The following is a 16,094-nucleotide window of genomic DNA, read 5'->3' on the forward strand; positions in this document are numbered from 1 at the left end:
TGTGTTGCTACATTGGAGAGTGGCAGCTCAGATGTCAAACAGCACATGCTGTCACGTGGGAGCACCACAGCACGGGAAAGCTGGCTTCAGCCTGTGGCACTGGAGTCAAAGACATCATTTTATGAAATGGAGATTAAATTTCCTGTGTCCCAGCCATTCCCTTTGATCACTGCCTGTTTACTCAATCCACAGACCAAAAATAGAAATGAAAAAGGATGTGTTACCAAAGCAGCAGAAGGTTAAGGAGGAAAGGATTGGGTCAAAAATAAACCACTTCTGGATCCGAAAGGAAATCAATCCATGAGGCAACACTGCATTTCTAGGAGAGCTTTTCCATGAGCCTACAGCTGGGGAAAGCACAGGACTGTCCTGCCAGTCTCCAACTCTCACAACAGCTTCAGCTTTCCAGCAGAGCCACTGGGAGCATTGAATTCACCATTTGTGGAAGTGCAGAGGGAGGATCCACGGGACAGGCTGGGTGACACATCACTGATGGGACATGTGCCTCCTGCAGCAAAGGCAGGGGACACCAGTGGCAGTGTCATTCTGCACAGAGAGGGGGGAAGATGCTGCTGGCCGTAGGGTCAGTTTGATTGAAGCTATCTCAGTGATCCCAAGCTATTGAATAAACATCCTTTGGGATGTCCTTCATCAGCCCTGAACCTCACTGGAGCAGACATCCAGCCACTAAAACCTCCTTAGTCATAATGCTACGGATGCTGCCACACGTCACTTGCAAGTAATAATGGTGCTGCAACAGCATTGAGGATTTCTCAAGACAGTGCCTGGTAAATAGGCTCAGGAAAAAAGGGTTCCTCGCTTTCTCCCAGGAGTGTTCATGCTATTTATTTGCTTCACAGCAATCGCTCCTGCTGCAGACACCACAGGAAATTAGCAGAGTCAGTTCCCTGGATCACCGGACAACCTCTTCCCACAGAAGTGCCTCACGTTGTGCTTTCCTAGAACGCAGCTTTTGCACAACACCAGGCTCTAGCACGAGGAGCATGGGTTCCCTCAACCTCCAGAGATGTCCTTCAAACCCACATCCTCCTCTTGCAAGGGTCTGGTCCTGCAGGGAGTATTTGGAGATCAGGCCCCCGCACTTTCCCAGAGGAAGCATCAGTCTCACCCACTCCCTGGTCTCTGAGAGCTCCTTCTGCCTATTAACTCCTACTCTAAAACATGTAGTTCCCTGTGCACAAAGATACATTTGCCTGTCAGAAAGCTTTATTAGCGCAAATGGAAACTGTCCTCCCCATCAAACTCCTCGGTCTGATCTAAGAGCTAAGAACAAGGGTGTAGTTCATTTTATTTTGATTTATGCTCTTGATTAGTGACAAGTGACAAATCTGACTATACTACTTACTCCTTTTGCAACAGAGAGGGTCTGTGTTTTGGCTTTACAAGAATGACAGTCAAGTTTTATTATCCATAAAACAGAGTTGATCTGTCAATGCCATAATGTCCTCTCCCTGCATTTTTCCACTTCCCCTGACAAAAAATAAACAACTTTTATCCCTTTAAAGGTCACAAGTCTACAGGAAAATCAGTACAAGAATTCATGATTCTTTACCTTAGAGAACACAACTGCTGATGGATCACAACAAACAGCTCAGCTGCATGTAGGATTGTGCTTTCCCAGGGCACTGGACACTACACACCACGCACTGCTCTGTGTCCGCTCATGTCAATTGTAGCTTTCAAATGTACAATACTTTTCCAGGATCAGATCCTGTGCCTGAACACCACAAAAGCTGCAAGTGCTCAGAGGGGACTGTTTTTTTACAGCTCACTGCACTGAGTGCCCAGAAATTAGATGCTATTCATTCTGTAATTTTCCATTTTTGACTGACTGCAACTTTCTTCTTTTCTAACCTTCACTTCCCCCATTGCAACCTCACCTCCAGCATAGCTGCCTACTGAGCTCGCTAGTGAGAGACACATTTGGTTTCTCAGTACATCAGCTAACACTTAGGTCTTTGATCATCTGCAGTTGGGCTGCTCCTGCTTTGATCAGAAGTAAGCTTTTCTTGATCACACTACATGAATTAAAAAGCCCGAGACTTCAATCCTACCTTCAAGTGACGCTTGGGTTGAGACACTGATTTGTCTGATATATTGAACAAAGGCTTTAAAGTATAATTTAGTGCAATGGTCAGGCATCTTTTAAGCAGGACCATTTTCTCAAGCTGCCTTCCCATTCATTCTGCCCGTTCCTGCAGTGCCAGTTCTCGACACTGTTTGCAGTGAGGCTGCAGCACTTGCGTGGCGAGACCGCAGAGCATTGCAGGAAGGATTCCACCTACCCTGCAGGAAAAACAAAGATCTTTCCAAAAATATATGTTATCCAGTGACTAAGAAATAAGAATAAATGAACCAAGCCCTGCAGGCTTCTACTAAATACTTATTAAGAGTGCTGTCCAATTAGCAGTGCCCGCACTCATCAGTATGGGCAGAGCCATGGGCAATCTTGGGTCGAGACTCACCTTCCTTCCTCAGGAATGGTCCAAGTGTGCCAGAGCACTTTCCCCAAAGCACAGGGGACTCTGGCAAGGCCAGCATGGGATCTTCAGGCCCCTGTAGCAAAAATACTGCTGGGGTGGAACCTATCGCAGAGGCCCTGGAAAATTCATCCAGAGTAGAAAACAGTAGGTGTCGACTTCATCACAGCCCACTGTGAGAGACCAAATCCCTCTGGCCTTTGCTTCTGTTAATACTTTTATGTGACAACATCAAAAACCACAAGATTTAGTCAAAAGGTTCAAGGGAGGGATTTTTCTCCCTCAAAAAGAGCATCCTACCACTTCACATGGCCTGTTCTCCCAAGATTACTTTGTCCCATTGGGAAGGGGTGATCCCTGTTTGGCAGGTAACGAAGCTGACTTAGATGTGGCAAGGGAAGCAGGAATGTTTGATGCTCTGAGACTAATTTAAACTTCATTAGGATTGTGGCACAAAACAATCACATTGCTGCTTGTGCTGTTTCTGCTGTTTGAGGGCCTGAGCTGACTTGTCTGAAACAGGATGGTGCTTGAAAGGCTGAACTGAGAGAGAAAGAGCTGTGAGCTCAACAGAGGAGACTGGAGAAGCAGCAGGCTTCTTTTACACAGCCTGATGAAACTATTTGATTGTCTCATCCTTGGGGACAATAAATGTTAAAAAAGGCAGTTCACATTCCTCTGATCTACCACGTGCTGATGACAATGTCACTGGTAGTAACTGGTTTAAATCCTGTAGATGCATTAGATGTCTAACTGATCATGAACTTCTAGTATGTGTCTGTAAGTGGGAACAAAATACACCACCATAAGCTGTGTCATATAAAAAAATTATAAGCCAGAGAAAATGGTCATATATCTCTGTATACATTGTGAAGTAATAGCTCTTCTGAATTAATGCACCCAGTTCTGACATTTCATCTTTGGGGGTTTGAGACACTGGAGAGAGTTACAAAAGGACCTACAGAAATTATCTGGAGTCTAAAAATTATGAGAGGCGTGTGAAGCTTAATCTAAACATATGGTGACTGAGTAAGGAGATACTGCACCAGGAAGCAATTACCAGTGTCAGGAAGGTTTTCAATACAGTATAGCAAGGAAAAATAGTATTCAATGCCTGGAAGCTAAAGATAGAAATGGCATCTTTAGTTCAAGACTGGCTTTCTTTCTGGAAGAACCAGTGTAATTAAAATTCAGGATCTGGAATTCTTGTATAGGGACTCAAGTTTTCCAGAAGATTCTTGTAGCTGAGGTTAAAAGCTATTGATTCATGAACCCACTGATCATTCACTCAGGATCTTTTGATATGTTTGGTCTTACAGAGACGTAAGTTTTTCTGGGGTTTGATAATAGATGATGTTAAATATGTCCATCCATGAAGACAAGTACCAAGATATTCTGCCTGTCTTCCAAGTTAAAATTTTTGCTTTCAAAAAACCAAAAGTGGTTCCATGAAACAGCCCTAAATTCCTAAGTTCGATGTTTTACAGAGTGGGAGTGGCTTTTAAATTTCTCTCCTTTAAAGACTGTTCATGAACAGCCCACTGAACCTCCCACGAATAGTGGAAAGTGCACACATCTGTTGTGCCCCGGAGCTGGTCCTTTTCTGGATTCCTTTTTTGACCTGGTCCCGTGACTCCACAGACATCTCAACTGTCTGTGCAGTCAAGATGATGGCTGTGACACCCTGAGGATATATTTTTCATCACAACTGTGGAAGTTCCTGGCAAACTGGCACTGGCTGCTCACTGCCATTCTAATTATGATCCCCCATCTCCATGTCTCCACACACAGGTCACTTGGACCTGCTTGGTTCTGCCACTCATCACCACATTAGCAATGTGAATTGAACAAACATCCACTCCTGCCAATGCCACGTTGTTCCCTTCCAACCTGTCCACTGATCTGGGACATGAGCCTCTCCATGATTTCAGCCTAACACTCTACCCAACACAGCTCTGCTGTAGCAGTCATGGGTGTAGCAGCAGGAGCTCCAGCAGAAACAGCCCTAAACGGCACAGCAAAGTCCAGGCTGCCTCCTGCTTTTCCCTGGAGATAAGCCCACCTTGCAGTCCATCAACACACCACCCCCTGTGCTTCCCGGGTCCTCTCTTACACAGACTGATGCCCATCTTCATTTGGAGGATTTCCCCCTGTGCAGTGTGTGAATGATTTATTGGAGACAACATTGAATTCTAGTTTTAGGGACGTGTTGGTGCTTCTTGTCCTTCACTGTATCAAAGCAAGACTGTCTCCTCTCAAGCAGCGGTGGACTATGTTTCAGGAAGCCCTATTTCCCCAATCTCATTTCAAAACTCTCTGATTTTTAATAAGCTGCTGTTTGGGTGTTTTAATCAAGCCCATTCCCATTCACTCTGACTGAAATAATCTGCTGATGTTGTTATCCATATGACCACCCACCCAGAAGGCACAGCAAAACTCATGACAACCCTTATACATCAATGACATCTCAAAACCTACGTTTTAGCTTATCATTGCAAGCAACTGCTTCTCTCTTTTTTTTTTTTTTCCTCTTGTGGTTCTTTAGATTTTAGGATCCTTGTATGAGGAACTCAGCAATGTGACTTAAGGAAAATCCCAAGCCCTTACGTTCACTCTTGTAAAATGTGTATTTGATAAATCCAATTGATTCTACTTTTTATTTTGTAGCCAGTGGGGACAAAGCTTCAGATTTGTCATACTAGAGAATTCAGTGTACAAATTGACAGGCCTTAAAGTATAATCTCCTCTCACCCATCAAAGGTTTCTGTGGTCTCACCACTAAAGCTCTACATTGAATCTTATCTTCAGCTCCAGTAGATTGAAGAGAACACCATAAACCAACTAATATAGCAGATAAGTCATTCTGTCATTAAGGCAGCTTCTTGCCAGTGAAAAATTATTTAAACATGACAACTTACAATCCCAGTAAGTTGCAAAACATGTTAAAAGGAGAGCAGAGGAGTCAGGGCTCTGGGAAGTGGTGGTATGTATCTCATAACCAGTATCAGCTAGAACCGTTTACCTGATTCTCCACAAGGATGCGGTAAGGTTTAATAATGCTTAGCACAAAGTAAAATGCAAAAGGTAGTGTAATGGGTGATGCACAAGAATTGAAAACAAGCCAGTGTGTTCAACAACTGGTTGTCAGTGCATCTGAGTGGGTAGCCCTCCTTTGGTTAAAATCGCTATGGTTTTGGAGAGCTCCTGTGTTTCACTTTTACTTCTTGCTAGTATTCACAAATACTTTGCTACCTAGAAGGCCTTTAGCAACCTAATCTGAATCAAAATGAAGACTCTGGTACCAAAAAAGGCCCAGCAAATAGAGATCTGTCAAGTGTCTGCTCACAGCAATATTAGATGACATAAAGAGGATCCACACTCTTGGTGCACCACATATATGACATATGCTTTTATTTCCATGGACTGCTCCTACAGAGTCTGAAGAACTGTCTTCAGCTCTGTGATGAAAAGCCTGGGTTAGCTGAGTTACCCCAGCATGGCAGAGCTGTCAGAGCAGGGCTCAGAGAGAGAAGTGTGTTTGACTTCAGACCTCAGCCATCAGGGAGCTGGAGCCCCTCTGCTCTGCAGCCAGCCTCGGACAGCTGGGGGCGTTCAGCTGAACAAGAGAAGGCTCCAAGGAGAGCTCAGAGCCCCTGGCAGGGCCTAAAGGGGCTCCAGGAGAGCTGCAGAGGGACTGGGGACAAGGCATGGAGGGACAGGACACAGGGAATGGCTTCCCAGTGCCAGAGGGCAGGGCTGGATGGGATATTGGGAAGGAATTGCTGTCTGTGAGGGTGGGCAGGCCCTGGCACAGGGTGCCCAGAGAAGCTGTGGCTGCCCCTGGATCCCTGGAAGTGTTCCAGGCCAGGTTGGACGGGGCTTGGAGCACCCTGGGATAGTGGAAGGTGTCCCTGCCCATGGCAGGGGGACTGGGTGAGTTTGAAGGTCCCTTCCAACCCAAACTATTCTGTGCTTCTATATAAGGTGTGAATCAGTGCAGAAATCAGATAACATGATAATCTTCATCTCTTTCTTACTTAATCATTTTCGTGCAGTGTTTAATCTTCACTGTTCATTGGTTTTCGTATGGCCACTATTCTCATGAAGTCTGGCTGACTTGCAATTCTAATGCACTCATTCTTTCAGTGTGCTTTTGCTTTGGAAGTCCTTCATTTTCATCTAAAAATTCACTCCTACAGGATGAGTTGTCAGTGTCTCTACACCCTGTATTAAGTTATGTAATTAAAAGATAAAGAGTAGTTATAGAATATGTTCAAATTGAAACCACATATGCATGAATAAACGTGTCTCTCTCTATATATAAATGGTAGAGGTTAATGGAAATCATATTAATATCTACTTCAATTAATATCTTTAAACACCACACCTTTTACAAGAAGGTGATAGCACAGCAAACTGCAGAGCCACACAGTGAAAGGTATTCACTGTGCTTATGCTGACATATAATTAGTTTTGTGCACTTCAGACATGTCTCTGGAGTCCTGTAAATATATACAAATAAAATCAGTTCTGTGAAATGTAGTCTGCAAGTTTTCCATTCAGGGGAAAGAATTATTCATTAGAGGAAGACTTGTTTTCATTTTATATCAACAGCCTAAAGTTGAGTGTCAGATTAAGACTCTCAGGAGATATCTGGTGACAACACAGTTAGAAAGGTGATCAAAGGTAAATAGCAAACAATTTTGACACAGCTCTGCAGTAGTCACCACAGTTTCATCTCCACTCTTATACAGTACTTTTTTATTTTCCTGTATCCCTGAATTTCATACAGTAGACAAAAGTATAAATATTATCTCTAAACACTTAGGTGTGAAATATGTTTCAGGTAGACTTACCCCCGACTGAAAAGCTTTCAGCTCCACTGTCAGTAACACAGAATCACAGAGTGTCCTGAGTTGGAAGGGACACACAGGGATTATCAAAGTCCAGCTCCTGGCCTTGCACAGACACCCTGACAATCCCACCCTGTCCCTGAGGGCACTGTCCAAATGGTCATGGAGCTCTGGCAGCCTTGGGGCCGTGACCATTCCCTGGGGAGCCTGTTCCAGTGGAGACACGGCCATGTGAGGCTTTGAAATATGCACTTTTTTCATTGACATTATAACTTTTTCGAGTTTGTATCTAAACTCTCGTTTTAGCTTGTGCAGTTTGTTTGTGTAAAAACCACTTGCACCTTGAACCTCTTTGTCTTTGAAGAGGCTGAAGAGACTGAGAGCAGCACTGTGGTTCAGCCCCTCATGACTGTGTCTTTTGTATTCAAGGGTTTTGGTTCCCAGTCCTGCAATCAATGATGGTCCAATTGCCTCTGTCAAAGCTGTCTAGAGGAGGAAATCCTCTATTGTTTATTTTCTCATGCCTTCAAGAAGATGTGTGTCTTTATGTCATGCTGAGTTCTTTTATATGCCAAGTGCCTAAACAGAAGACTTTGTAAATACAGACTATATATGCAGACACTGAAAAGGCACCAAGGGTAGAAGATAGATACACACATACATACACACGAGCCCTTCTTTTCCCTGCTCTAAATGAAAAACTGCAGTGTAGGTTGGTTCCTCTTATAGAGAACCTTTACAAGACCAAGCAGCAGAGCAGTGGGCAGCACTCATACAGGATCACATTACACCAAGAGCCTGAACAGGAACTGCAGCATTGCTGTGACAGGATGATTTCTGGCAGGTTAGACTCTGCAACTTCCTCTTGCCTTTGAAGTGCTATCAGCTCCACAGCTGTAGCAGTGTACAGTTACAAAATGAAGATATTTAAAATAAAATGGGCAATTTACCCAGAGTTTTGTTTATACACAAGTATTAAGTGTAAGATTCTTTCAATTGTTTTTAGGGTTTTTTTTAAATTTTACAGTTCTTTCTAGGATTTCCCTGCTACTTATTGAACTTGATGCTACGCATGACTCAAGATTTTTAACCTCTGTAACTGATGTTTCAGGAAGAGAGCCCAAATATCCACCCTATACCCGTGTCTGGGTTTGTGCAGATGGCCTGGGGTAACTGTGGAGCTCTTTAGGCACAACTGCTGTCACTTTTCTGAGTCTGGACATGACCCTGCAGACACCTAAGCCCATGCCAAACCAGTAAGTACAAAGAGTGCAGCAGCACATCAGCGTTTCTCATGTTGTCAAATAGTGTAAATAAAGGAAATACTCCAGTCTTATCTTGACAGAACATTTTTCCCCTGCTAGGCCCTGAAAAGAATTCAAGTTAAACTATGTTTTAGTGGAGTACATGTTTTGTTATAAAGACCAGATACCCCAGTGTGCTCTGTGTGCACCAATACTGTCATGTTGGGGCATTTTCTGCCAGAGTCCAATATTCCCATACTGCCACACCTTGACACATAACATTGGTAGGGAAATAGGAGAGGCCAGGACATAGAAGCCACCCTCTTGCAGACTGCATGTACGTTTATGGCATATTCCAAAATGTTCCAAAGGCTTCCAAGGGGGAAAACAGCACAGTGCTTGGGCATCCCTGACATCTTGTGTGCCATGGGGAGCAGTGCCAAGCAGCCAAAGCACACTGCAAATGTCATTTTACATACAGCCTGTGCTCACATCTGTGGTTCGTACAAGGAGAGAGAGATCTCTACAGTCATTCCCTCGGGTGTTGGTACCTGGTGCCTGTGTCACTGCCACTCTTCACTGCTCCGTCATCCGTGAAATTAAAGGTGCCGGTCCAATTTGCCAATTCCTCTCCATTCTGCCAGCTAAACTGCAGCCCTCTAGCAAGAAAATGAGGCAGTTGATATTTGATATCATTCATTAAGTTAAGACTATCAGCATGAGTTCTCATGTCCTATTTCTTAACATACAAATGTGAGTATGACACATTCATCAAAAACAATTAAAAGATACCAAGAACTACAAGACATCACCTTACTAGGGTAAACAATTAATTTTTACTTCCCATAGACTCTGCAAGTCCTTGGATGAAAACAATACCAGGCTCCCCATACAAATTTGAAGGCCAGTAATCATCTGTGCTCGTAAACAACGCACATGTGTGAGGAGGTAGAAATTTCATTCTCAAAAACACAAGAGCAAAAAGCTGGAGTCATGCGAAACCACAGGGCCAAAGAAGTAAAAGCTTCAAACTTCAGTTTTACATCTACAGTAGTTGTTAAATGCGCTGGGTCCTTCCTTTGATTTGTTGGCCATGCTAGCAAAGGATGTGTCATCTGATGACATCTCTAAGTCACAATATAGTGCTTCTTTTGCCTGTTTTGAAGGACAACTTTTTTTTTAAGCCAGTGCATAAACACAGTCATCACAAGTCCCTGTTTTCCAAACTTTCATAAATTCATTCCAACCCCAATGTAGTTTCTTCTGGAAACTACACCAATAGCAGAGTAGAAATTTTAAAACGCTGGAGAAATTAAAAACGCTGGAGTCAAAACCCTTCCCTTATCTCAGAAGTCAACAAAAAAGTACCGTGCCGACTGTTATTTTTAAACTTCTCCTTTTTAATGCAATTTCATTATTTCAGAAGCCTGGCAAGCGGACGTGTGAACATTTGGTGTTGCTAATACTGAAAGTTAACTTCTCAGTTGGGCATTATGGGGACAGCCAGGAAGCAATCTGCCAGCATGCTTTGTCCAAAAGAAAGGGCATCCAGGACCCCGATAGTTTTGCTGGTAACCAGGCTTATTACAAGGGCTGGTGAATCTCTCTGGCCACATCCATCCTCTAGTCTAACTAGCAGCAATTATTAGCGCAGGAAATTAAGAAGGAACGACATGGGGTGTTAAAATATGCCAATGGGAATCTCATGAGGTTTAACAAGGTCAAGTGCTGGAGCTGCACCTGGGTCGAGGTGACTCCCGGGATCAATCCAGGATAGGGATGAGCAGCTGGAGCAGCCCTGGGAGAAGGACCTGGGGGTGCTGTGGGGGAGAGCTGGACCTGCCCTGCCCCTGAACCCCCGTGCCCTGGGCTGATCCCCAGCGTGGGCAGCAGGACAGGGGGGATTCTGCCCCTCTGCCCCGCTCAGGGGAGACCCCACCTGCAGAGCTGCCCCAGCCCTGGGGAACAACAGCACAAGGACCTGGAGCTGCTGCAGCCAGTCCAGAGGAGGCCACCGAGATGCTCCAGGGCTGGAGCCCCTCTGCTCTGCAGCCAGCCTGGGACAGCTGGGGGTGTTCAGCTGCACAAGAGAAGGCTCCAGGGAGAGCTCAGAGCCCCTGGCAGGGCCTAAAGGGGCTCCAGGAGAGCTGCAGAGGGACTGGGGCCAAGGCATGGAGGGACAGGACACAGGGAATGGCTTCCCAGTGCCAGAGGGCAGGGCTGGATGGGATATTGGGAAGGAACTGCTGCCTGTGAGGATGGGGAGGCCCTGGCACAGGGTGCCCAGAGCAGCTGTGGCTGCCCCTGGATCCCTGGCAGTGTCCAAGGCCAGGCTGGACAGGGCTTGGAGCACCCTGGGATAGTGGAAGGTGTCCCTGCCTATGGCAGGGGTGGGACTGGGTGAGTTTGAAGGTCCCTTCCAACCCAAGCCATTCTTGGATTCCGTGAATCATATCAGTGTCTCTACATTGCACTATAATGGCTATAGGGTAATGCAGTGCTCTGGATTATCAGGCAGTCCCATAACTTGTGTATTTCTCTGGCAGTTTTTAATCAGCTGACCTGCTCAAAGTATGACTTCTGAGTAGAATATTTTTGTGAAGAAAACACGAGAAAATTACTCGGACACCTTCACTCTGAGGCTTGTTGAAATAAACACTGTGGTTCTCTCCCATATACCACAGTCTAACACATCTTTTTGCCACACTGTAACTGATATAGAAATATGGTTTCTTCAAATATATATCTTTGTAAAAGACATTTAAGTATATGGCCTTAAAAATATCTTTTAGTTGCTAAAGGCATCACTGAATGATACATTGGAAGAGAGGGTAGAAGTGTGGGAAAATCAAGCTGGAATTGTGCTTTTTAACTGGATTTAAATTCTATATTTGGGGCTTAGATATTTGCCTGAGAACTGTGAGCATTAATCCAGATAAATGGCTGGTGTTGGTGTGTCCTCGAGAGGTGAACTCTCCTAGAGCATAGCCTATATTCAGGCAGATTAAACGAAGAATTAAAACATTCAGTAAAGTCCTTTCCATATGTCTTTACTCCGCATGTAACAGCTGAAAGGAAATCTAAGTAAATGCTCCAAGGTGGAGGGGAGTGAATCTGTCCATCAAGCAAAACAAATTGTAAAATCACTCTTTAATGTCCCCCTTTCATCAAGCTGCTTTTGCAGAAGAGCATGCACAGCAGCAGAGGCACCGAGTTTAAAGGACATTCACATTTTGGGCAAGATCCAAGGGGAGACTGGAAGACTACCCCTGAGGAATGGCAGGTATGTCTTATGATGACCAGCTTAATATACCCAGCTTTGAAGTGGCAGGGTGGGAGATCTAATTGAGGTACAAAAATATCCAGTGAGGGTGAACGAGGGTGTGGGTATGACACTTCTCAATGATTAAGGACAAAGAACAGAGCTGTGAGCTGAGCTTAGGGTCAGATCAAAGCTAAGTGTCCAGCCCTGAACCAGGCAGACTACACAGGGCTCTTCTTCCAGCAGGTTCTCCAGAGATTAACAGAATACAGACTTATGAATACCCAAAACACCCCACCAAGGAAATATTGCACAGCTTATAGGGCTGTGTGTCTCACTGTGAGTCTGCAAGACTGAGACCAAGCTGCTGCTCTGCATTTTTTCAGCAGTGGTACAATAAACCTCTTCCTCACAGTAAGAACAACTTCCATAAATAATGGTTTGCAGCATTAGGACTGAGTAGAAACCAAGGATGAGACATTTAAAACCACTGAATTAATTCTGTTTCTAACAAGATTACTGAGAGCTTTACCATTGATTTCAATCAGCCTTGAGTCGGGAGAATTTAATTTTTGAAATATAAAATTTTCTAATCCTCTCAGTTTCAAGTTGCAAGCATCCGTAAAAATTGTCTGGCTAAATCTGCAAACAGCCTGAGAAAACAGGAAAGAGACTTGAACTGCTTCATCAGTGTATTTCTTTGGCATGCTATTTCAGTCAAATTCTGCCATGTTCACTCTCAGTTCTAACTGCATTTATACAGGTAAACAAATTAAGGCCCTGTGAATCATAATTGCAGTTGTAGCACACACAGGAAGGAAATGCAGAAAAGGAGCAGAAAAAGCACCAGAGTAGAAAAGAGGGTAAGGAAAGATTAAAAGAAGGTGAGGAAAGCTGAGGAAATTAGACATAGGATCTACAAAGTAATTTAGATAGTTCATGTCAAACAGTTAAAAAAAAAAAAAGAAAAAAGAAAAAAAAAGAAAAAAGAAAAAAAGAAAAAAAAAGGAAGAAAGAAAAGCTAATTTTAAGCCTGGAATCACTACCAATGATTGCCAATAGTGGAACTTTGCCATTTGCTCAATTTGCCCTAATATAATAACTTCTAAAATTGGTATGTGTCCCCAACATGTAATGTTGATGACGGCAAGGAAAGAACTCATAAAAGGTGTAATAACCAGAAACGATCCCAGTGCAGAGATGTTTTGTTTTGCCCATGAATGTAAGCAAATTGCTCATCAAGGAAGATGTACATCAGTTATGGATACCATTAATCACAGGACTAATCACAGGACTTACCCCTAACAAATAAAATTATGAGCAATGTTGTGCCTTGCATTGGAGAAACTCCATGAAGTTGGATGTCTTAGCAACAAAGACCTTGAGTTTCAGGTAAATGTCAAAGCAATATTTTGATCCTAATTGGTAACTGTAAGTGTTGAATCAGTGTGTGGTCAAATAAACATCAGCGTAAAGTAATAATAGCAGGAGGGGGTGAAAAGCCAGAAAATTAACAAAGCAGCAGTGACTCTGAAGGGCTTGTCAAAACTGGCTGTCAGAAAGCAGCAGGAAGCAAAGACTAAAAGCCTGTTGCTGCAATCCAAACAAAAAACAACTCCTACACAAGCAAAGGTTTTAATTTAAAGAGGATGTCAGATAATTATGAGGTTTTTGAACTACAAGGCAAGAATGAACAAGTGGATGAATTGCAGAGAGAAGCTTTGCATCCATGCTGTTGTCACACTGAGATCCCCCCTCAGCAGTGCCTATTGTCTTTCTGAAAAGGAAAGGAAAGGTGACAATTCACTTCAGACCAGATGGCAAGGCTTTAAAAGAGAGCTACTAAATGATGAAGACCCAAGAGGCTCCAAGCACAGCCAGAGGTAATGTCTGGGCTCTACCCAGAGAGTGGGCCACGACCATGTATGCAGCAAGACTTATTCAGGAGGGATCCATGTGCTTTTCAGGCACAAAGGCAGTTTGGTGCAGGTGGCTGAGTGACACAGGGATCAGCACCTCTGGGTGACAAGGACTGAGTGGCAGTGGGGGCATCACCTGCCACTCCAGTCACAACCTATTCCCCAAACACCACCAGTTCATCCCATTTAATCCCAGGCAGCAGGCTGTTTCCACTCATCTTTCAAGGTGACAGCTACCACTAGCCTCATTTGTCATCTACCACAGGTAGGCTAAATCCAAACCCAAGCAAAACCAGGCAGAAACAAATGTTATTTTATAATGGTGAAGTTAAGCCAAAACCTGACTCAGCTTGCTGACCTACAATGATGGGCAAGGAAGGAGAAGCAGAGGAAGGGAAAGAAGATATGAATGTCCCCAAGAGCAAGGCAAATTATTTAATTTTCTTTCTGAGCTCCTTCTATTATTTGTCTTCACCTCTTCTTCTCTTGCTTTCCAGCAGTTCTCATATCTTTTCTCTATATGCACTCGCCTTAGCAAAGAGGCCATTAGGAGGTGACAGGAAATCAAGGTTTTGTGACTCCAACTCCTGTTGAAGTAATAAGCAAATAGTATATTCATTAATTCCATATATACCCTTAGTAATTTTATAATCCCATTTCCACAGGCCTGCTCATGGTGCTGCACTTCCCTGTTACACACAACTCAGATATTGAAGCCATATTTAGTCCCTGTCCTAATGGCCAACAATCCAGGCCGTGTAAAGGCTTCCTAAGGTCACTGGAAAATCACTTCCACTGTACCTCAGTTTCCCTGTTTTGCAATTCTTGTGCCCTTGAGGAGGAGGAATTGAAGACTTTAGTGTTAAATGATCACTCTGCTCTCTTTGAAAACAGTAAGTGATGCCCCTAGCCTATTAACAGGGATGTCAAGAGGTGTTGGAAAGTCAGATGGTTAGTCTTGTCAGAGATCCAGTTCCTTCTTTCTGCGAAATAAGGAAACTATGACTCACTGTGTCCACAGGGTGTACGGAAAATAAAACAAAAAACCGCAGTATGCATGAGTGACCTGCAGATGAGAGTGATTGGAAACACTCACTGAAATGGATCAGGGAGTGAGAGGAACTTGGGTGAGGGGAATATCAGGAACGTCCAGTGTGACAGACTGCTGCACAAGTGAAGAGAAATATAGCAGCCTGCAGAGACAGCAGTAAGAGGAGTTCTGGAGAAAAACAAGGACCCCTCTTCATTTTGCACAGGCCAGGAATAGCAAGTTTATTTACACCACACTTGAAAAGACATCAGAGGGGCCCAAAAGGAGTAAAAGAACAAAATTACCGCTGGGCAACAGTGAGACACTGAGATCAAACCCAGCCCAGCAGTGTCCAGTCAGACTAGCCTGTATCCAAAACCTCTTTCCTGACAAAAGGGCCAGACTCAGTCCCTGAGGACAATGAAGTCAGATGACAGGAACAAGGCAAATGCTTACTTGAATAGTTAAATATCACTTTAAAACATCCCAATCCATTTTGAAATAAATGCACAAGGCACAACAAGTTAAAAGATGCAGCACAGGGGAAAGAAAGAAAGAAATATAAATCTGCCTGTAGCAGTCCAGGTCCAATTCACCTGTGCTACGTAATGCCATGAAAACACCATGTGTGTGCTGGCCTCTTTCAGTCCAGGATCCAGGGGCATAATCCTGCCAGGCAGGGCACAAATATAAAGTATTCCTGGGGCCAACTGAAGTGCTTGGGCAGGATGCTCCACTTCTTATGTGAGTCCATAAAAAAATTCATATTTTTCAGTGGAAGCAACATTGAATCTGACCAGCCAAGTTAGGAGAAATACTTATTTCTCCAGAGAAATTAGCCAAATGCAAGTTTTAGTCCTGATACAAGCACATACATACCTCTGCTCACTGCATTAATATAGATCAACCTTTGTCTCAGTGACCTACAGCTTTGCAAGTTGACTGACAGTGGGTAATTACTGAGCTGATCACTTCCCATCTCAAAGGGACAAGATTATTAAAAGGTTTTGAAAATGTATGAAAATATGTGGAAGAGCAGGAATGGTATATTCACAGCAAAAAGAAGGAATTAGATAACCCAGGCCCCATGAAACCCAAAGTATGGATGGAGGATGTGGGAAAGGAACACGTCTGGCTTCACCACACTCTTGGCCTTACAGAATTATACCAGGGACAAGTTTGGCTCTTTATGTTAGAGGGAAATAATAGTATTAAAGTGGTGGAGGAGTATATTTTGACTAGTGCAAAAAGCAAAATTGGAAACATAGGTGGGAAGCTTCTGGAT

At 43.8% G+C, this 16,094-nt stretch overlaps 1 protein-coding gene across 6 annotated transcripts in view; it reads right to left on the minus strand.

Annotated features, from left to right (window-relative positions):
* Window positions 1-16,094, minus strand: part of ST8SIA5 (ST8 alpha-N-acetyl-neuraminide alpha-2,8-sialyltransferase 5) — a 69,284-nt gene that overhangs the window by 21,754 nt on the left and 31,436 nt on the right. For 4 of the 6 annotated variants that reach the window (XM_048292929.1, XM_048292925.1, XM_048292927.1 and 1 more), the window contains one exon: window positions 9,150-9,257. The exons of the other annotated variants lie outside the window; for them this stretch is intronic. In XM_048292929.1, the coding sequence (XP_048148886.1) occupies window positions 9,150-9,257 (108 nt within the window). The remainder of the gene's footprint in view (window positions 1-9,149; window positions 9,258-16,094) is intronic. 6 annotated transcript variants of the gene reach the window in all.

This window comes from Corvus hawaiiensis, chromosome Z, assembly GCF_020740725.1.
Source record: "Corvus hawaiiensis isolate bCorHaw1 chromosome Z, bCorHaw1.pri.cur, whole genome shotgun sequence".
In the NCBI taxonomy this organism is placed as follows: Eukaryota; Metazoa; Chordata; class Aves; order Passeriformes; family Corvidae; genus Corvus; species Corvus hawaiiensis.